At 35.0% G+C, this 22,783-nt stretch overlaps 2 protein-coding genes across 13 annotated transcripts in view; one reads left to right on the top strand and one right to left on the bottom strand.

Annotated features, from left to right (window-relative positions):
• tex11 (testis expressed 11) lies at positions 1 to 16,114 on the top strand. Its single transcript, XM_053505246.1, has 29 exons — positions 1 to 47; positions 1,478 to 1,593; positions 1,847 to 1,931; positions 2,094 to 2,173; positions 3,315 to 3,395; positions 3,487 to 3,606; positions 4,516 to 4,596; positions 4,727 to 4,812; positions 4,932 to 4,989; positions 5,077 to 5,172; positions 6,479 to 6,560; positions 6,877 to 6,955; positions 7,051 to 7,202; positions 8,646 to 8,731; positions 8,822 to 8,959; positions 9,058 to 9,160; positions 9,668 to 9,792; positions 10,400 to 10,485; positions 10,610 to 10,663; positions 11,504 to 11,544; positions 11,694 to 11,780; positions 11,903 to 11,973; positions 13,375 to 13,491; positions 13,670 to 13,742; positions 13,837 to 13,986; positions 14,146 to 14,254; positions 14,341 to 14,461; positions 15,081 to 15,248; positions 15,603 to 16,114. Exons 1-29 carry the CDS (start codon positions 20 to 22, stop codon positions 15,672 to 15,674), a joined length of 2,745 nt encoding a protein of 914 aa, XP_053361221.1. The 5' UTR covers positions 1 to 19; the 3' UTR covers positions 15,675 to 16,114.
• Positions 16,115 to 17,593: 1,479 nt separating this feature from the next.
• Positions 17,594 to 22,783, bottom strand: part of dlg3 (discs, large homolog 3 (Drosophila)) — an 83,836-nt gene continuing 78,646 nt past the window's right edge. For all 12 annotated transcript variants that reach the window (XM_053505233.1, XM_053505238.1, XM_053505234.1 and 9 more), the window contains 7 exons: positions 22,353 to 22,394; positions 21,191 to 21,241; positions 21,001 to 21,102; positions 20,725 to 20,897; positions 20,471 to 20,580; positions 19,175 to 19,266; positions 17,594 to 19,007 (listed from right to left, as the gene is read on the bottom strand). In XM_053505233.1, the coding sequence (XP_053361208.1) occupies positions 18,901 to 19,007; positions 19,175 to 19,266; positions 20,471 to 20,580; positions 20,725 to 20,897; positions 21,001 to 21,102; positions 21,191 to 21,241; positions 22,353 to 22,394 (677 nt within the window). In that variant the 3' untranslated portion in view covers positions 17,594 to 18,900. The remainder of the gene's footprint in view (positions 19,008 to 19,174; positions 19,267 to 20,470; positions 20,581 to 20,724; positions 20,898 to 21,000; positions 21,103 to 21,190; positions 21,242 to 22,352; positions 22,395 to 22,783) is intronic.

Below are 22,783 nucleotides of genomic sequence, written 5' to 3'. Positions count from 1 at the left end.
GTCATCTTTTGTTGATAACATGGAAGAGTTTAACATCACCGTGAAAGGTGAGTACCAGACTAGACAAAACTGATTATTAGCATGTTGCTAATAGACCGTAAACCCGCATAGCACCTGTTAGCGCCGTTTACCTCACAGACTAGCCAAGTCCTCAAAATCTAAACAGCGTTAAACCTAATGTTAAACATAAGTTAACAGTGTTAATTTTAGGTTGTAATCCATAATTAACACGGCTAAATTAGTTTAGTTACCACCCTTTATAAATTCTGATTAAACAGGCTTAATATCACTGACACCAGGAAGACTGCCAGATGATCTTATAGATTATTTTGCATAAAAATCAAATTACTAATAAGTTTCCAGAATTCAGAATTTTCTCCTAAAATAGAGTTGTAAGAAAGTCTACAATAACAAATAATATTAATAATTATCATTACTAACAGATTTTTTAAAATCTTGATTATTATTATTTAGTAATTTATTTCAGTTTAGCATATTAATCAGGCTTTCCACACTAATGGTGAGTTAAATAACTGCTGTCTCAACACATCATCAGCTGTGATATAAAGTACAGAGTCAGTTAGTGGTCTGGGCATTTACTAACTGCTAAAAAAACATTGCTATATTTGTGTCTAGACTCAACTTTGTCAAGTTAAAGATGCTAAAATGTCAAGAAATCTTCTAAGTTGTGGCAACACTGATGATGCCCCACTCACTCACATATTTGTCACCAGCTTCTAGACAACTATTCTGTCAGCTGTTTTAGTGGCACAAGGGGGACCTACACAACATCAGGGAGGTGGATTTAATTTAAGGTCTGGATATGAAAATTTAGCATAGATGTAAATCTTATTGAAAACCACTGAATGACTAGAAGAGGGGTATGAAGAGGAAATCACAATTTGAAAAATCTGGAAAATTTCAGCAATAAGGAGTAAACTTAAATAAAGTTCATTTCATTGAAGCTAAATTGATAGATGCTCACCCTAAAAATACTGAGTTCTATATTATGAGCAAAACCTGCTTTTAAAAAGGGTGTGTACTGTAAACCTTTTTATTGTTTTGCTTGATTCTCCTTTTTTTCAATAGCTTTAATAGTTGCTATATCTTAATAAAGAGTGAGGATTTTACATCCAAGTTATCTTGGTTTATTTTTTTTTTTTGTATTCTTAACAGATCTTTAATGTCTACTTTATTGAAAAAAATCCTGCCAGTTTAAAGATGAATTATGGAGCAGAATCTATGGTGTGTGAATAAGCGTGTTAGTATGTGTATGTGCTCCGCGATGGATAGGCACTCTGTCCAGGGTGTACCCTGGAACAGGCTCCAGGCCCCTCCTCTACCCTGCATACAGGATAAAGCAGTGTAGATGATGATGATGATAATGATGATCGTTAAGACTTTGTTTCTACTTTATAAGCATGTCTTGGGACAAAGAAAAAATTAGTAATTAAATGTGTTGTTCTATAACTTTTAGAACTATTAGAGAAAATTCTGCATAGCCAAAGTAATGAGCTTTTGAGTGAATTTATCGAGAGACTGTTTGATAAAGTTGAGTCCCCTGAGCAACACACTAAAATTCAGGATTCCAAGGTGAGTACATATTTTATAATTTTTTCGTAATGTAGTCTAGGATTGTTTTTTTTGTTTTTTTTTTTCAAATCATTCTAAACACAGAACAACTGTATTTAATAGAGTGACAGTGTATCAAAATCCTGGGCAATTAACATTTGGTTTATTTAAATGTATTTTTTCTTTTGTATTTTCATTACGTTGCTTCTTGTTCATGATTTTTGTAAGTGCGATAAAAAAGATTAAAAAAAAAGTTTGTCTTTTATTTTTGTAGGTTGAGGAATATGTTCTTCAGTTGTGGAACTGGGCTGTAACCAGAAATGTTGGTTCAGCCATCAATGAGCAACAAAGAGCCAAAGGTTTCAGTACTGTTTTAGTGTTATTTTTTTAAAAATATTTGTTGTCTAGCTGTGTATATACAGGCAGATGTGCAAAAAATTTAGCAAGCTGTCCATGCACCTTATTGTTTTATAAGTGTATGTAGACTGTAAAAACGATGTACTTTCCTTTGTGTGTTTTAGTGCGTCACATAGCTTGCCGACTCCTATATTTATGTCAACCTGAGAACCCATCAGAGAATACAATTCGCAAGCAGATTTTGGTTTGTCGACATAAACATAACATTTTATCGTCCTGTTCTCAAATCTTCTGTCTTCCCTGAAAACTTTTATTTATATACAGTGCATATCAATAAATAAGAATATCATGGAAAAAAAAAAAATTGTAATTTAATTTAAAAAATAGAAACTCATATAGTCTAGCTTCATTACATGTAAAATGAAAAAGTTTAGCCATCCTCTATACTTTAAATTTCTTACATAAATATATTATTCTATATACAAATTCGCCCTGGTCTTGAGTCTGTTCAAGAAGGGCACGAGGCAGGGTATCATTGGCAATATTTAGAGGGGTACACATACTTAGACACACACACACACACACACACACACACACACCGGAAACCAGACTACAGTACATGGGGGAAGCCCACCAAGCAAATGAAGAACATGCCATTTCAGCGCACATAGACCCAAGGTGGAAATCAAACTTTTACGCTTTTTTTGTAAAAAAACAAAAAAAAACCTCCAATATCTTAAAGGATTGGAATAATTCCTAAGATCATTAAATAATTATTTACAAAGCAGAAATGTCCAACTTATGAAAAGTGTATTATTTTTCACTCACCCTTCAGCACAAGTTACTGCATCAGTGCAGCATGGCCAGTAGGCAGTCAGCCTGTGGCACTTCTGACGCGTTATTGAAGCCTACTCCTACCATGCTTTTCCCTTTCAGGGAAATTTCCTCGAATACGCTTTGATACAGCACTCTGCATACAACCCGACCTTTCAGCAATGACTTACTGTGGCTTTCCTTGTGGTGTTTGAGTGTTTATGACCAGCCTTTAGACCACTATTCGGTCAGAAGTCTGCCCAGTGATTATGGTTGTGTGCACTAAGCTAGGCTACTATTTATAGAAATTGATTTAAACTCAAAATAAAAAATTTTGAGATATAGAATTTTTTTAATGATAATTTAAATTAAAACAAAAAGGTTTGAAATATTTGCCTTTACATGTAATGTCTTTAGAATTATATGAGAGTTTCACTTTTTGAATAAAGAAAAAAAATGCATTTTTCTGTTGTTTTATTGGTTATGCTAATTTACTATGTATGCATCTTTATATTAACTTCCAGATTCCAATTTATATTTTTTCTTATTAAATTATTAACTGTGTTTCTTAGATGGCTATTAAGACTGGAAGAACATGGCTTGACTGTAAAAATCCCAAGCTTGCTGATGTGTTTTTTAGTCAGGCTACAACTGTAAGTTTCATGTGAGACATCATGTGTGAGGGGTAAAAAAGTACTTAAAGCATTATAGATTTTATGTGCTGATGTTTTTACGGCCTTGCAGAGCCTCAAGACCCTTTACTGCAGGAGGGTATCCCAAAAAGATGAAATCGATGATAACAACCTACCAAAAGGAGATGCTGAGAAGGACCTGCTGCGCGTTCTTTCTTATAAAGCCGAATCAGTAAGCAAAGTATCAGATTTAATATGCAAGGGCAAAAAGGCACTGAAAAAAATTCACTATGCATGAAATGAAAGGGGTCAATAGTTACACAAATCATAAATGTGATGAAAGCTGGGATTATTGAGAAGAATTGTGGTGCCTTGTTAGGGCTGGGCAATAACTCGATATCAATATATATCGCGATAGAATTTTTTTCATTAACGGTGATACGATTTTTAAACACATTTCCGATATTTCGATATACATTTGAATATATGAGCCAACGGTTTTTCTCTCCCTTGCGCTGCGGAATTATGGGTAATCAACTCCCCTGCTGGGTCTTAGTGCTCCTCTCTTACTGGTATAATCAACACCCGGGCAGGCGTGTTCTGTTTACTATAACTCTGTGACCATGTGTGTGTGAAACTTATTTAATTTTGTGTTTGTTAGCGTGTTTGTACAGCGCGCGTAGTCTCATAAAGTCTCATAAAGGGTAAAGATCCATTTTTCCTCTCCTCTCGTGTGTCGAGACAGAGCGGAGTTTGTGTGTGTCTGTGTGTGCGAAGCGGAAAAGTGTGTGCTCGCGCGCTCACACACACACACACACACTCCTAAGAGTTTTATTTATTTGATAGTTTATTTCCCAATTTTTGTTTGTAAAGGCTAAATACAAATTAAAAAGTGACCTTTTTTTGTACTGTTTTTATTTTAAAAAATGGAATTTTAATAGAAGGAGCCTGAAGGTATTATAGACTTTGCAAATTTAGTTTGCAGACATCCATTGTGTGTGTCCTCGGCAGTTTTTTCCTGAGGCTTTTTAATATTGTCCATATCGATATCGGAATTATATCGTATCAAACAAAATTAAAAAATATATTTTGTGATATAAATTTTTGCCATATCGTCCAGTCCTATGCCTTGTCATTGCAGGCACTTGCTCAAGAGAATCAACAAGAGGCTGTTTACTGTGTAGACGAATGTAAAAAGATTGTCCTAAGACTTCCCAATGAGGTGTGTTAACTTTCCTCATTAAATTGTCGTCTAAAGACAATTTCTTGCTATAAAGAGTTAATATTTCCTTGTTTGTCATTTTGCTGTATTTTTTTTCATATTTTTCATATTTTGGGAAAATGTTAAATAGATTGGATATCTGGCTCTAATTTGCTATAAATTTGGGGTGAATACATATAATCAAAAGAAGCTTGATGACAGTTCATTTTGGCTCAGGTGAGACTGAACATTTACTGTGTTAAGAAATAAATATCATAAATATATAACATTAATCTTATCATCTTAATGTTATGTATATCTTTACAAAGAATTATTCACTTTGTTGTGATTTCCAGTCAAAGTTACGATATAGGGAAGATGAATCCAACATACTGTCCAGGGCCAGAAATTCAAGTATGTCTTTGAATAGACTCTTTAGTGAACGGTTCTGGTCATCTTTTAAAAATTTAATCTAATATAATACTTTATTGCACTTTTCAGGCCAAAGTCTTAAGACTTCTTGCTAAAGTTTATTTGGAGTTAGACATTCAGAAGTACCAGGATAAAGCTCTGCATGCTGTGACCCTGGCCAACAAGGTACAATCTTTATCAACTATGCTTTGCTAGTACAGACTAAATTTGCAGTTTAGAATTTATTGAATTATCAGCATTTTAAAAAAGCTCCTCTACTTTGGGACAAGTAAGAAAATTTTATCTCCTCACCCTACCACAGACAATAAGCCCAACTACCTTGCAAATAAGACTTATTCTTTCATTTACTACCCATAGCTCTCAATCATAGTGAGTAGTGCTACACAATTAATCACCTAAAAAAATCGCAATATGGAACATTGTGAAATTGTTTCATGGCAAAAGGCTGCAATGTATTACAGGTAATCTATGCATAGTTGTGAATTTATGTAGAGTTTATCAATAATTTAACTATTTGTCTATTTTTTAAAATTGAGAAAAAAATTAGCAAACATCATCTTAATGAGGTCATTTGTTCAATTATCTGGTTGCCCTACATAAAAATGGTAAATAGTACTTAATAGTTAAATATTGCAATTTAAATCCCAAAAGAAATGAGGTAAAAATAATTGTGATTTTAAAATAAAATTGATTATCATACAGCTCTAATAGTGATTGAAATATTCCCACGAATGTCAAAGTTCCAGTTTACTGTAATATACTGTATATAAACAGTTTAAATAGTAATTTGGTCATATAGAGGTATATGGAAGTTCGTACCTCATTTGGGCAACCAGGTTATAAATTTACTTGTGCCTAAAATGAACAATAAGCTTTTAATATCTTCCAACCGTAAGCATTTTTCCCTTAAATGTAGCTAGATTGTGGAATACTCTTTATTGACTGCAGTTTCTAACCATGGCCAAGCACACAACAAAGCCTCAATTCTTAGAATATATGATGAGCAAGCTCATTCAGTCTCATTCTAGTGTAGTCATTTACTACAAAATTATCCGTGAATTTGCCAAATACTGCCACAAGAACCTACTTGCATTTATTTATTAAAATTGTTCTTCAGTTTACAAAATCAATGATTTGATCGACTGTGCTGCTTAAATGCAGTTAATTCTCTGTCTGACTTCAAAAACAGGTAATTTTTACTATTAAGCACTATATTCTCCGATGCTTCTATTCCTGAATAGTAGTGTTTGTAAAATGACTAGCAGGAGGGATAATTAAAGTTATGCAAGAGTTATATTGTTATATATACATACATTATATACTGTATACTGTCGTATTGTTATATGAACATTATATACACCTTGGCTATTGCCCTGAATAGTTAACTGGTTATACTGTTCTTTTTCACTAGTGAAAATGTGCTTTAAATGACAGATTCCCAATATATTATAGTAACTTATTTTGCTTATAGGAATACTTACAACCAGCAGGCATTTATTTGAAGATCCATATTTTGCTTAAGTGTGGAACATCAGATGAAGCTGTTAAAACTAGTAAGATGATTCTGTGTTGTTTGTATTAAAATTTGTTTAGATGTGACTTCTTAAATAGGCAAAAACATAAAAAAACTACTTCAGTAGCCTATGCACAGCTTATTTGCTTTTTAACTGGTTGCAACATATTTACATATTTACAACATTATTCTCAAACAAAACCTTTCCAATAATATTCAGTTCACCAGCACCTCTTAAGTCCAGTCTACTATGCTTGTGATAACATTTAATCTATATAAATGTTATCACAAGCATAGTAGCCCTTATATAGTATATATCTCTTAGTATGTCCCTTAAATATCTCTCTATATGGTAGGTCTAAAAGAGTTACTTGACTCCGAGGTTCAGCTTCAGGTGTGTCTTAGCACAGTAAAACTGCTGATAGCAGAAGATAGGTAACAAAACCTATTCTAAACATTCTAAACATTCCTTTTAAACCTGTTTATTTAATGTTTTCTGAAGTGTCACTCTTATATTTTGATGGTCACAGAGAGATATTGGCCTTTGATTTTCTGAAGACGGTTTGCCAGCATTTTGAATCATCTCCTGAAGTGGGCACTGCACTTTTGTTGCATATTGAGCTGCTGCTGATAAGAGGAAAAGAACTGCTGGCCAAGCAGAAAATTGAGGATGCCATCACAGGTACATGGATTTGTTACTGTAAATTGTGGCTCAGTGGTTAAGGCTTGGGGTTACTGATTAGAAGTCAGGGGTTCAAGCCGCCACTGTTGGGCCTTTGTGTGAGGCTTAACCCTGTCTAATACAGTGTTTCTAAATCATGACTAATTTTAGGATTTACAATGATCAGGTCACATGGAATTGCTGCATAGTAATACGCTACTGAGAATCTGCCTTGCTCTGGATATGTACAGTTGTGGCCAAAAGTTTTGAGAATTACATAAATATTGGAAATTGGAAAAGTTGCTGCTAAAGTTTTTATAATAGCAATTTGCTAATACTCCAGAATGTTTTGAAGAGTGATCAGATAAATTGCATAGTCCTTTTTTGCCATGAAAATTAACTTAATCCCAAAAAAACCTTTTCACTGCATTTCATTGCTGTCATTAAAGGACCTGCTAAGATCATTTCAGTAATCGTCTTGTTAACTCAGGTGAGAATGTTGACGAGTACAAGGCTGGAGATCATTATGTCAGGCTGATGGAAGATGGCCTGGTGTCAATAAGGGCAGCAAAGAAGCCACTTTTCTCCCAAAGAAAACATCAGGGACAGATTGATCTTCTGCAGAAAGTATGGTGAATGGACTGCTGAGGACTGGGGCAAATTTATATTCTCAGATGAAGCCTCTTTCCGATTGTTTGGAGAATCTGGAAAAAGGCTTGTCCGGAGAAGAAAAGGTGAGCGCTACCATCAGTCCTATGTCATGCCAACAGTAAAGCATCCTGAGACCATTCATGTGTGGGGCTGCTTCTCATCCGAGGGAGTGGGCTCACTCACAATTTTGCCCAAAAATATAGCCATTAATAAAGAATGGTACCAAAACACCCTCCAACAGCTACTTCTGCCAACAATCCAGCAACAGTTCGGTGAAGAACAATGCATTTTTTCAGCATGATGGGGCACCGTGCCGTAAGGCAAAAGTGAACGTTAGAATTTTGTGTCCATGGCCTGGACACAAAATTGAGAACTTGTGGTCAATCCTTAAGAGGCGGGTGGACAAACAAAAACCCACTAATTTTGACAAACTCCAAGAAGTAATTATGAAAAAATGGGTTGCTATCAGTCAGGATTTGGCCCAGAAGTTGATTGAGAGCATGCCCAGTCGAATTGCAGAGGTCCTGAAAAAGAAGGGCCAACACTGCAAATACTGACTTTTTGCATAAATGTCATATAATTGTCGATAAAAGATGAAACATATGAAATGCTTGTAATTGTATTTCAGTAAATCACAGAAACAACTGAAACAAAGATCTAAAAGCAGTTTAGCAGCAAACTTGATATGTAAAAAACTAATATTTGTGTCATTGTCAAAACTTTTGGCCACGACTGTAGACTATTAGGCTTTCAATAATATGAAAATAAAATACTGAGAGGTTTCTTGATCACAAATGAGTAATTCCATTTCAGGTCATTACAAAGGAAGGCAGTTATTACCACAAAATCTCACCTCTCTTCACCTCCTTCTGTGGGATAGAGCTGCTAAAAATATTGAGGTGTTCTTAGTAGACGTTATTATTATTATTATTATTATTATTATTATTATTTAAAATTATTATTATAACATGGCATTTTTTGCTGCACAGGCCAAAAACTATTATGAGGCTGTGCAGTGGTACAACTATTCATTAAGCTTTTATAAGGCGGGTGAGCTTGATCAGAACCTTTCCAAGCTGCAGAGAAATCGAGCTTCCTGTTTTCTTTATTTGCAGCAACTAGACAAGGTAATTTAATACCATACACAAATTTGTGCACAAACACATTGACATGCATGTTTATGTATTTTATATCAAAAGCTAATAACGTTCAAAATTTGTTATAGGCCAAGGAAGCTATTTCAGATCCACTTAAGTGTGATCCAAACAACATCTTTGCACATTTTATTATATACAAGATAGCAGTTCTGGAGAACAATACAGAGAAGGGTTGGTAACTGTTATACAATGTATGCATTTTACTATAGTTACTCATATATAATAAGTCAAGATTATTATTTGCACAGTATGTGAGAATAATACAGTATGTACATTTAAATGCTTATGATGAGGACAGAATAAGATGCCTATAAAACATAGCGTGACACACACACACACACACAAACACACACACACACACACACAGGGAAAAGCATAGACAGCTAAGTACAAAAAAGTGCAGTATACACATTACTATTATTCAGTATTTTTTTTTACAATGTATAAAGAACAAAAAATTCGAAGAGACTATGGAATTGGAAGGAGTGTCCAAACTATTGACTGGTAGTTTACATATACAACATAACAGGAAAGAAATACAGCACATATTGCACTTAAGTTGTGACTACGGGTAAACTTTAATATACAATAAAACATAATGAAGTTATGAATTAAAATGCATTAACCTTGTTATTAACTATTCTTTACAGTCATAATGAAAGTGGTTTTGCTTCTTAGCTGCTGAAGCTATAGGAGAACTTTGTCTACTAGCTCAGATGCCTGTGGCCATTGAGGATAGGGTTCTTGTCACTGAGAATGCAGCAGGGAACCTTCTCAGCCTGGCTGCTCAAATTGCTTTGGATGTCAGTAAGAACATATACTGTGATATAAATGTTTTACCTATTGTTATTAACCAACGATAATGTCACCCATAGACTATACTGCTGATTGTAGCATTATAATAAAATAATAATAAAAATTTCCAGCATATTGTAAAAACATTATATGGCCAAATGTTTGTGGATGACTCACTATCACACTTGTATGTGCTTTTGAATAATTTATATTAAATGTGTTCCCGCTTTTCTTTTATTAAAACCTCCATTCTTCTGGGATGGATTTTATTTAGATTTTGGAGCATGGTGTTGGTTATTTGCTCATTTAGCAACTAAAACCTTTGTAAGATGGGGGATGGGTTTGAGGTTCATTGCGATTGAGGTCAGGACCCTTTGCCACTTGACTTCTTCTTCAAAACTTTAAAAACCTGCCGTCATGGTCCTTGCCTTGTGCACATAACAAATTTGGGCTTCTTGGTTCCAGTGAAGGGAATTTTTTATGCTACAGCATACAAAGACATTCTAGATAATTGTGTTTCTAACTTTAGCACAGGTTGGGAGAGACCAGCATGTGGATGTGATGGTTGTGTGTCCACATATTTTTGGTCATACTGTGTACCTTTGTTCATGACAGAATAAACAGCAGGACACAGCCATGAAGGCCCTGCAATGTTTTTGTGAAGTCTCACATGATGTAGTCCAGGTTCTTACTGCTCTCAGGTCTGTATATGTTAAACCGAAAAAAATATATATTACAGTATGTACCATCAGCAGGAGAACAGAGAATAGGTTTTCACATAATTGTAATATCTTCTGAAATATCTATAAAATTTATTTTATTTAGATGTTTAGTTCAACTTGTGCTGTCAACAATGGAGAATGCATATGAAGAAAACAGGTTAGTAAGTTGCTGTTAATGCATCGTTGGGTCCATAAGAATTCAGACAGGGACGCAATATTTGTATTTGTCTCTGTGCACCTTTACAGTGGATTTGAAATGAAGAAAGAAGTTTTAATTCAAGGGGTTTAACTAAAATAATGCTTTAAAGCCTTAGAAAGTACATCTATTTTTAAACAAAGTCCTGCCATTTTCACTCAGAAGTAATTGGACAACCGAAAAATAATTTAATGGCCAATGTAGTCCATTTCTTAGGTTTTATGAAAATTAAGAAGATGAAAAATCTGACATTAAAGCATTTTATTTACATTTAGTACTTGTTCATGGAAACTCTAAATATACAGTTCGTAGAAGCGTTGATAGGCTAGAAAGCAGAACATACCTACCAGAAAGACAGCAGAAACTTACAGTCATTAAATTCAAATACTAGAACTATTACTTCAGTCTGTGCCGAAGTCCCTAGTGATTTAGTGTGAAATGACCGAAAATAAACCTTGAAAGGAATCTTTCTTAAGAATGTTCCAAAGGGGCCAAGTACAAGATCTCATCCCAGTGAGCATTTTGACTTCCTGAAAACAAAACTAAAGGCAGAAAGACCCACAGACAAGTAAAAGTCTGCCAAAGCATCTCAGGAGAGAAATCATAGCATTTGATGAAGAAGTTTTAATGTTTGTTCAATTCTGTGATGGCCTGGAGCTAAATTTGAATCCCATTATGGTACACTTATGAGCAGAACTGTGTATATACTGTACATATGACAGATTATTAATTCAGATATTCTTCATTTCATGTTAATTTAGCTTCTTTTTCTGACACATTTATTTTTTTTAACTACTACAGGGATGTCTGTCTAGATGCACTTTTGCTATACCTTAAGATGGGTAGGTGTGCTAACATAACATGACTAGGAATATATTTTCATGCAAATCTCTGTTAAGAGTGGTGAAACCCATCACTGTTTATCTGTCAACTAAGAAAGTATGCTTACAATAATGTGTCAAATATTATTTTTATATATATGTCTGTACAGCATTGAAAAATGTGTCCGAACTCAGAAATGCATCAGGTCAAGGAGAGTTTTTTCGCTCCGATGAGGCCAGCTGGTTCAGAAGGATAGGTGCAATCTAATTTTCCTAATCTGTCATATGTGATGAACTAACATATTTAAAGCACTGTGACTGAAAAATTCTGTGGGCGCAGTGCCATAATCATGGATGTTATTTTCCTGTACTTTGTCAGCATGGAATACAGCCTTGCAGTGTGGGAGCAGCTCTGTTCGAATGAGGGATTTCTTTCTTCTGTGCTACCAGGTAAATTACCCAAATGAACATGCATAATTTTCTTTTTGGAGCAACAATGATAAACCCAGTTTCTCCATGGGCCAGGTTAGCATTTTATGTTTGAAATTTAACGCTTTTTCATTTTAAAATCTATTAATTTAATAGATAAATTTAGATTACAAGTAATGTAGGAAAGAATAACTATGCATAATGAGATGATTGAGAATGAATAAGAGCAATTTCCCTCTGGGATCAATAAAGTTCTTTGAATCTTGATAAAATTTATGATGATTTTTTTAATACGAATATTGAAAAAATATATATTAAATCCATCCTCCTATTCACCCATTTATCCATTTATGACTGTTTTAATCTTTTTTTTTTTTGCACTTTTGCGGATGTTCACCCTGCAGTTATGTTATATTATAATATTAATATATATACTATATATTAATTCTCTAGCGCTAATATTTGTATTTCTTCTAATATTTCCCACAAAACTCCATAAATGGCCAACTTCATATATAGCAGTGCAAAATGGCCAAAAGAAATTCATTTCTGTGGGGCAGAAACTGACAGGAGAAGTTAATTCACCTCAGATTAGAGTCGTTATAAAGGCTTTTGTAGGCTTACAGTATTTTGGATTCCTTTAGCATTGTTTTACTATGTAGAATAAAATCATAAAATAAGATGTACCTTTATTTGTCCCACAGCTGGGAAATTTCTTAAAATTAGGAAAGAGTAAGGAAAGAGTGTTTAAACTTTTGGCTGGTAGTGTATGGTCATAGGAAATATGTTGCTCTGTTTTAAAGTATTCAAATAATTGTTTTAACTTATTGGCTTGATTAAAAAAAAAAAAAACAAGATTAAAATAGATAAAAATAGAAATAGTTATATTTTATTATATTCTGCTGGAAAACACATTATTAAAGACAGGAAGGATATTAGTGAACCATTATCTTTAAGGATAAAATATAGTCAGAAAAATATGAGTAAGATGGGAGATCACTTAAACGGTTTGTAAAATCAAATTATACATATAAAAAAACAATAGTAGAACTCATGGCTAGGTTTAACTACTGAGAGAGGGAGAGCAGTTGTACAACTAATTTATGGTACAATATGGTTAATTTAAAAGAAAAAAAATCTTTGTTGCTGGTGCATCCAGGGAATTGATATGACAATTCTGAGATTTGGATTTAGTTATTTTATAACTTATGTCTCTCTGATGTATACATGATAGGCCATACAATTTTTGTAGGGTAACTGACTAAAATAAAACCCTTGATGAGCTTTAAACACCTTTTAGGGAAATGTATTTCTTTATGTATTCTATGATTAATGTCTGATTACATACAAAGATGATATGCTTTAATCAGAAGCCGACATTTTAACATTTTTCATTTCCACTGGTTTTTCACTAATGGTCAGCTGTCAGAGCTTTGTGTTCAAGATTGCGGTGTGTTGATGGGCCAGAAGACATGTTTGCTGATGATTGCTGCTGCCTGTCTGGACATCTGCTGCATGACACCCCAGATTGAACAACAGGCAGATACACCATGCAACATTTTTATATATGTGTGTGTGTGTGTGTGTGTGTGTGTTCAACGTGAATGTAGATTCCAACTACTGTATTCTAGTCAGCTTTCTGCATTTATGTGTGTTGCCTGAGTCATCCACCAGAGGGCGCTGTATGCTAAAGCTACCAAAATGTACTGCGTTTCAGACTGAGATCCTGACCCAAGCTTTAGAGCACATTCAGATTTGCTGGGAGGTATGGAGGGTTTTAAAAGCTACAGGTATCTTTTTTTTTTTTTATTAATAATATTGCAATACTTAAAAATGTATTCCCAAAGTCCTTCATTTAGCAGAAGCTACATACTGTATCATTAGGTGACTGTGCCAAAGACCCGACTCAGACTTTATTACTTCTGTACGAGTTTGAGGCACGAGCCAAGTTAAATGATCCCAAGCTTGAGACTGTGTTTATGTCAATCCTGGAGCTTCATAATGTTGATACAAAAATTTTGGAGACAGTTGCAAGTAAGATATTGTTCACTGATTTGAGTAATATTTTCCGTTAATTTTAATGTAGTTTTTTTTTTTTTTTGCATATTCAAACATTTTAGAAATTCTTTATGTTGTCATGTGATATGGTAATGCGCTTTATTAAAATGTCTGCCTATTTTTTTTAATATGCAGCTTTAGCAATGAAACCACCAGCCTACTTTCCTGTGGTATGTAAGAAGGCTCTAACAATTGCCCTCTCTTTATACAAGCAAGGCCCACAGGCAAATCTGGAACGCTGCATGTAATTTTGCATGATGTCACAAACTATTAATGACAAAATTTACTTTTTTCACACTTTATAATTATTTGTATGTATGCATCCAACAGTTACTGCTTGCACACTTTAATCCAGCTGTCGCTGCCCAGCGGTGTGTGTGAAGTGGAGGCTCATATATTAGAGGAAGTGTGGGGTTACTATGAGGAGGGTCTGTCCATCATTTCAGCTGCAGTAAGCCGTTCAGCATGACTCAGCACCCGTCACATATCAACTACTGTAGCTCAGCAATTATCTACATCTCAAAAAGAATCTCCTGTTTCAGTCAATGGGCTTTTAGCTACACTTCAGTTAGCAGATGCTGCATTCACCAGCCTCTTCCTGCCAATTTGTCAAATTGAAAACCTTTTTGTAGCGCTTGTTCCTTTGATTGGGTTTTTAAAACTGACTGGTTGAATTAATCTGAATCAAGACTTTAACCAGGCATTTAACTTTAACTTAAATTGCTCTAAGCAAATAAACAGGTAAAAAATTCATGAAAAAGCTTCAAGGGTAAAGTGTATTACTTAAGCGCTAGGCCCATATGAGACCCAAGTTATAACTGAACTCCATAGCATAGGCTTTATGCCATTTTCATCCTCATCATATTAATTCAATCAGCATTACTGCCTTGTGGATGGCATAGCATTCCTATCAGAATAGTAATGTTTCATCATAGTAAAACGGAGATTGGGCAGATTAATTTTGTATTCACCAGGTTTTCCCTTAATTTGTCACCCATCTTTATTAATCTTACTAGGTTCTCATGAGTAAAGTGAACATTATTTAATTAATTAATTGGTGTTGTTTGCAGGAAGACGATTTCCCTGAAGTGGAGATCTTATGGCTGTTGACTCGAGCATGGAACACAGGAATTTTGCTTTACAGTCTGTCTCAGTTTGCTGAGGCTGAGAAGTGGTGTGGTTTAGGGATAAGCTTCCTGCAGCACCTGGGTTCTATGCAGGACATCTATCAGACTCAGGTAAAATGACAAAATAACTCGCTACGACTGTGAAGCAGTGCACCAAAGAATTCTTCTCCGTACTTCTTGTCCTATTTATCATAATAGAACTCTGACCATAGGCCCTATATGATAATGGGCCTGCTTGGCATATTCTAAGACTTGGTTTACACTGAGAGCAACAGCAGAAAACATACCAACACACACTAACCACATTGTGAGAAGTTAATCATATCATAAGAGAATTATATGTGAACTATGCTCAGAACACAGGTTTATGATATTTAACTGTATGGTTTAAATTCATGATTTCTAGCATCTTTAGTGTGATATTTAATATTGGTGGAATTTGTGACATAAAAAATGTCTTTTCAGATGTCTGGTCTGTATAGTGAGGTTCTGGACAGACTGGACAAGGCCAAGAAGAACTTCACAATGGAAGAGTGATAACCATTTTAAAACAGGTTTTTGTAATGAGTTAAAGGTGCAGACCATTCTGTTGCATTGTATAATCATAATCAAAAATATCCTTGTCAGAGTGTGAAACTGCCACATTAATTGTAACACTGTAGATTGTTATGCAACATTCTGTATATCCTATACAACATATCTTTTACACTATCCCATTGTAAAATACTCTCTTGTTTGAAACAAACTCTTGTTTGATGGGGAATGGAAAAAGCTTGTGTTCAAATCTCAACAGAACCACAGTTTTTATTAGTTCCAAACAAATAAACTTTGTGTCCAGTCCAAAAAAAGAAAAAAAAAAGAAGAAAAAGGGAATAAATAAACAAACAAAATATTGTAGAACTCATCACCTTAGGTTCCCACCTGTCCAGGAGAGATTTGTTTTCATGTGTGTCATGATCGTTTTTACCATTTCTGAAGTTACAAAAGGACTATTATTCAATCAGTGTATGTGTGCTTTCACCTTAATCACTTAATCATCTCCCATTACAAACTGGAACCATTGTGCCCCACCCTTAAACGTTTATTTAAATCACTTCTCCACTGGAGCAAAAACTAATATCCCTCATCAGTACACATAGAGCCATTCTGAATCAGGAATCAGTGGAGGATTCTGCAACATCTATAGAAAAAAAAATACAATAAATGAAAACTCTTTGGGCTTTTACTCACATGGCTGACTGACACCAGACACATTAACAGTCAGCTGGTTCCTTTACTCAACATCAAAGGACCAGTTGTACATTAAATTAATTAGTTATGCATCTGGTTTACTTCAGTAACCCCCCCACAGGTTGCAGTAGGTGTGTGTATATATATATATATATATATATATATATATATATATATATATATATAAAATGTGTATGTAAATTGTATTTTTTACAATTGTCATTTTATACACTCAGACAAGTTCCACAAGATATCACAAGTAGACAGTCCCTAGGTTAGGAAAGTCAATCCCCAACTGACTAGAAAATGTGTTCTGATAGGCAGCTGAAGATTTTTGTCTAGAGAGAAATACCATTTTACCAACATTACGGTACATTTGTATGGAAATTAATTTCAGAATAAGTCAGTTTACTTACCTGACATGTGATCTAAAAAACATTTGTCCCAGCTGTGTCACACATGCATGAAGTACAAGTGAGGGGATATTTACATTTTACAGCTAACAACCTTTGAAACAGTCTGTAAGCAGTTTATAAATGGCTCTGTTCCCTTCGATTTTTCCCTGAACTCTGATTTTGACACAAGTATGACAGCTGGTTTAGTGATGATGTATGGCAGATGGTCACATCTGCTTAGAAAATGCCTGCAGATACAGTAGCTGGAGCGTGGAGGGCACAGCACTTTCATCACGTCCTATGGCCACAGATGAAAATGCGGGCTGGTACTTGTACCTCCAAGGATTATGAAACTTTCATCCAGAGAGACTTTAATAATCCTTGATCTTTATGCCCACACAGTCCCTCCTTATGCAGAGTAGTAAAGCTCAGAACTGCAATAGGCTTTTCCTCTTGCTTTCAGTCAGACTGTGTACAGGAAAGTCACCAGAGGCACAGTGTTCCCAAGGCATGGCAAATATCAAGGAGGAATAATCCTGCACATTATGACTTTGCTTAACAAGATGCCCAGAAATGTTTCATTCCTTTAAGGGAATTATGCTATTGACACATTTTGTTTTAATCATGTCATTGCTGTCTTTTACTGTTAAATTAGTACATTAAATCACCAGATTTCTGAGCTTACCCCCACTACAATGATAAACACAGCAGTGACAATTACCCCAAAATGAAAAAAAAAAAAAAAAAAGAAAAGAAAGAAAGAAAAAAAAGTAAAACCATTTCAAATACATTTAATGAAAACATCTGGCAGATTTAGGGAACTTAGGCCAATTCAGGCTCTATTGACTTTTAATATTGAGAAGGACATCCAATACAGTTATTGTCTTATTTCTACCCGTTTTAAGGCTTCCCAGTTGGGCAGCATACAGGACAGTACCATGTTACCGTTCAGTCTGAAGAGAAGAGACTTGATAGGTTGAGAAAGTGCAAATGGGCTAGCTGCTGTTCAATAGCTTAAGAGGAGCCTTGGCTGCCAAAATCATTACTCAAAAATCAGTCACTAAAATATATGCAATGATGAAATAAAGATTTCAGAGGTAAGACACTTATGTCTATTGCACTCACAAGTTAGGCCTCCAATATGTAGTAGAAAACTCAGAACAGGGGTTTGATTGAGTCTTTCATTAAGCAGTGTTCGGTTGAGTAATTTGTAGCTTCCCCTCAGAATTGACTAATTTTATTAATTGTAAGGCAGTTTGGTGTTCTGCAGAGAGCCCAGTTACACCCCTCTACTCCATCTTTAATAAAGAGCAGCTAAAAAAATGTGGGAAAAAGAAACACAGAAGAAGAAAAAAAAACAAGACAAAACTCTAACAGCCCTCCAACAGACAATTCTAGTGAAGTGTAAAATATGTACCATAGAATAATATTATGTAGTAAAATCTCCATAGGATTTTTATTTATCATGTGATTTCAGTATATAAATGTATAGATTCATATTCTGTTTTCCGTTTGTTCTGCCTTCAGTGGTTTCTTGATCAACAACTGACGGCGGCAGCCAGCCAAAATGCAAACTGCTGTGTGATTACTGGAGATCACAGGATACTAAGATTCTCCAACAAAATTCTATAAACATGGTCAGTGATCCATGAACAGTACCTCCAGCAGGGTTGGTTTGTAGTTAGTCCTTTTAGAACACCTTGACGGTCTCTGATCAGCTTTTTCCATTTCTTTATAATGCAACAATGAACATATACAGGATTTCAGCTTCTCGGTCAGACTCCATTTCCAAGAAACGTTTTAAGATTCCAAACCCCACTCTTTCGTCTGGAGACACTGGCTTCCGAAGTCCATACAAACACAAATGATTTGTCCATTTTCCCTTTTTGTTTTACCAGACAAAAATAATTTGTAATGAAATTCCTAGTCTTGAACGGATTTGCTGAGGAACTCATGCAGGGGTGTGCACAGTCACGTTAATAGGGGATAAGACTTCTTTTAATTTGAGTTAACATAATGATGACACTAAAACTTGATATGAAACATTTCAGTAAAAAGGGAAGGAGAGGACTCGGGCTGGAGCAGAGCAGGGGTTGGAACGATACTCCGCATGCGTGCAGAGGATGGAGGCTGCACACTCAGAGTTTTTCTGAGGACGGGATCCAGATGTAAGGGCCTGATTGCTCCTCGATGATCACCTTGATTTTATTGTAGATCTCTTCTAGTGAGTCACCCTGGACTATGGCTGTGAATTGAAAGAGACAGGCCACACAAGCAAATAATTAAATTAATTATATATTTTTTTTAAACCTAGGAAGATGCTTTAATTTGTTTATCTGTTAAAATATAAATGTAGTTAAGCTTTTCCGTGACGATTTAGACACATACTATGCAAGAACTACCTTAACGTACCTGTGAAATACTCTCCAAATTCCTGTTCAAGCTTCATTGCCTTATCAAAGACTTTATTGGCTTGCTCATATGTCTGCCTCTTGTTCATTTCCCTGCAAAACACAAACATGTACCAATTCTTATGCCTGTTATGCCAAATCTAAACGCAGTTAAACAGCCGATGAGATGGACTGCATGCAGACTGATGATAGTATAGCCTAGAGCTCTAAGGCTATAAACCCAACCTGCTGAATACTGGGAATTATAAAAAAAAAAAAAAAAAAGGTTTCAGAAATATTATGACTAATTAAACGCTCCAAATACTGCAATGCATGATCCAGGGTTATGGGTCAAGAGAGGAGGTATTAAATCTTTTTACTGTAATATTTTCACAATATTTGCTAAACAGATATACAGTATTGGAATTTGTAACGCTTTTCATTTTAAATACCTGACCAGTTAATAAAAGAGATGCACCGGTCGATCAGCCAGTCACCAGAATTTTCAGCCAATTTCGGCTTGATCAGGTAAGAGTGCATAAACTTCACATTGGTGCATTAGAAACGCACTTCTATGGCGTTGTATTATCAAATGTTGCGTTAAATTTCTCAAAATCCTCCAAGTGAATTAGAATACATTAGAAGCTGAGTGCAGCTACGTGCTCACAACTGCTCAACATCGTGGAGGCATTCGAGGTGGAAAATGTCACGTTTTTTTATTTAACAATTCTACAGGTAATAAACGCTGAACTATTTCTACACTGACGAGTCGTGTGGTAGTAGTGAACCATTTGAAAAGTTTGTTTAAAAATAAGAATTACAGTAAGGTGTTTTTTAAGTGAGTAAACTGATATAAAAAAGGGCTACATTTAATTAATTTTCAATTCAGGTGTGAAGCTGTTAAATAAAGCCAAGTGCTAAGTCTTTTAATTTATGACAACTTTAAGGTTCAAGATCTTAAAAAACAAATCCGGATATTTAAAAAAAAAAAATCTTTATACTAGCAGAATTGCAATATTAATCAAAATTGCACCCTAGGTATCATGATATTGTATCGTCTGGTGAATGATAATTCCCATCCCTGTTATCTAATCAGCCAATCATGTGGCAGCAGCTCAGTGCATAAAACCATGCACATACAGGTCAAGAGTTATACTTGATGTTTACAGCAAACATCAGCATGGAGAAAAAGTGTGATCTCTATCAGATTGATGATGAAATGGCTGCGCCAGATGGGCTGGTTTGAGTATTTCAGCATACTGAACATATTATTTAATTTAATTCACATACAAGCTGAGATGGGAAGTCTCTAACTTACGTTAGTGCGTCAACAGATTTTGGTTTGATAAAAATGGAAATAGGATAGAGCTGTGCTTGTTGGAGTCTCTTTATGGCATTCCCAGACACATCCAAGATGCAATGCTTCCCCTACAACACAGGACAGAAAGTGCATTGGTTTCCACAATCCTGTTAAATACAATATTAGAGTTCAGTTTTAAACAGAAGTGAATTTACGGAACAGGGTGAAGTCCTTTGTGATGTTTGCATTAGAATGTATAAGCTATTACGAACCCGCTCAGCCACTGCCCGAACTGACAGAATACTGGTCCCATAGAGATTCTCATTGAACTGGCCTGCTTCTATGAACTTGTTGTCCTGAATGTCCTTCTCCATCTGCTCTCTTGAAGCCACAAAGTGGTAATCCTGCCCATCCATCTCATTCTCTCGCCGTGGACGAGTTGTATCTGGGGGGGATAGTGTATGGTGTATTTTATAAATGTACTTCAATGTGTAGCCAAAAACACAACAAAACAAAAGCAAACCCACTGCTGAATTTGGCACACTTACGGGGAACACATGATCCAAACTTATGGGGAAACTCTGAGATCAAGTCATCATTTACCCTGTCCTTCATTGGACCCAAGATGATCACAGGCCTTGTGTAATGAACTGTAAGAGCCGAAATAAAATGTAAAACTCAAATGTAAAATGCCAGATTATCTCTTCAATGATTCTATTTTCAAAACTGGATACTTACTCTCCTGTCGAATCACTGGTTCATAGGATAAAATTGTGTCCTCCTGCCCTTCTATAAAATATAAAAGGCACAAATAAGCAACGAAACAATAAACAGTACTATAATATAAATAGTTTGGCTTATTTTTTTTGCAAGTCAAAGCCGCGATAGTTTAAATACTTTACTACACCCAAGTTTTCTGAAAAAGTACGATTTCCACAAACACAAGTGAATCTAGTGTTTACTTATAACAACCAAACACACTGCTTAGTCAACATAAAAAAAAGCTTAAAGAATATTTTATTCACCCGCCTTTGGCTTTTATTATAGTGTATACAATGTGGTGACAAGTTATTGTGCAAAGTGTTCAAGTTCCCAGAAACACTCTTACAGTATGACAATCTGAGTCATGGAATATGTTTGTGTCATCAGGAAAGAGGGAGAAAAACAATAAATACGTTAAAAAAAAAGCATTGATGGCATAACATAGCTGTTTTCTTATGGCCACAGTGCTGTTTAGTTTTTGTTTGTTTCTGTGAGTTCCTTTAGCACTGTGTGGGGGAAATTTCCTTAAATTAATTAAACTTACCAATAACTTCTAATATCAACTGTTGATGCAACTTCACTGAGCGTCTAAGTGATCTTTATGCATTATTTTCCAACTGTATGTCTTTCACAAGGTTAACCGTTCAGCACTACCCTTGACCCACCTACACTACCCTAAGATTTTAATAAAGTTTTAACTCAATTCAGGTTATTTATATTCCTATTAGTTCTTCTTCTCTGAAGCAGACAAATAATTTTGCATTTTTTGGCCACGCATTGTATAAACACAAAAGAGACAGTAATGAGAAAAAAAAGAAAGAAAGAATAAAGCTGTATAAATGAGTGGCACCAATAATCTGGGAAGGCACTGAATAAGAGTAAACCCTGATGTCATCTCCTATACTAACATTTGATTTGGACTAGTTTTTTGTCCTTTTTTTATTATTATTATTTTTTTTTAAGTAAAATAGTTTGTAGGCAATAAAGAGTGAACAAAAATGAATCAATTCCTGATATCCAGATTGAATTATGAATATGTATATAGCACAATATAGTGAAGAATTTAAATGCAATGAATATGAACATTTTTAATAATGAAATTATTTTTCATACAACAGTGGGTTTTCAAGTTACTTACTGGAGCTGCTCTCACTGTCGCTGGTATTAGAGGTCAAGCACTCTGCAAAAAGAAAGGGAAGTTTTACCACAGTTTTAAAATTAGTATAAAGTACAGACTAACTTAAATAAAAAATCTCATTCTTATATTAAAGAGAGGAAATAGAGAACAGAAATAAAAGGAAAGCAAGTCTTGCACATGCACAAAGATGTCTCCCGGCTCCTTCATAGAGAAATGGTAGAGGGTGGCAGTAAAAGTAAATTAAGTATTTCCTCCTGTAAAGTCCCAAATGACCTCCACTCCCTGGTTAGGGTTTCCTATAACTGTGTCTATGTTATTACACCAGAAATTCTTACTACAAATCATGCCAAAGTAAATACCCTGGTATTCAGTTCCTTCCTGGAATCAAAAGGTGGCCACACGTGACATTTACAAAGGACTGACGACAGGCT

The sequence above is a fragment of the Clarias gariepinus genome, chromosome 10 (assembly GCF_024256425.1).
Source record: "Clarias gariepinus isolate MV-2021 ecotype Netherlands chromosome 10, CGAR_prim_01v2, whole genome shotgun sequence".
Classification (NCBI taxonomy): domain Eukaryota; kingdom Metazoa; phylum Chordata; class Actinopteri; order Siluriformes; family Clariidae; genus Clarias; species Clarias gariepinus.
This window is presented reverse-complemented; position numbering and strand designations above follow the sequence as displayed.

Coding starts and splice junctions, on each gene's coding strand:
- tex11 (XM_053505246.1), top strand. CDS start 20: ATGGAAGAGTTTAACATCACCGTGAAAG. Junction 6,561..6,876: donor AGATGAAGCTGTTAAAACTA/GTAAGATGATTC, acceptor TCTATATGGTAG/GTCTAAAAGAGTTACTTGAC. Junction 8,960..9,057: donor ATTTGCAGCAACTAGACAAG/GTAATTTAATAC, acceptor AATTTGTTATAG/GCCAAGGAAGCTATTTCAGA.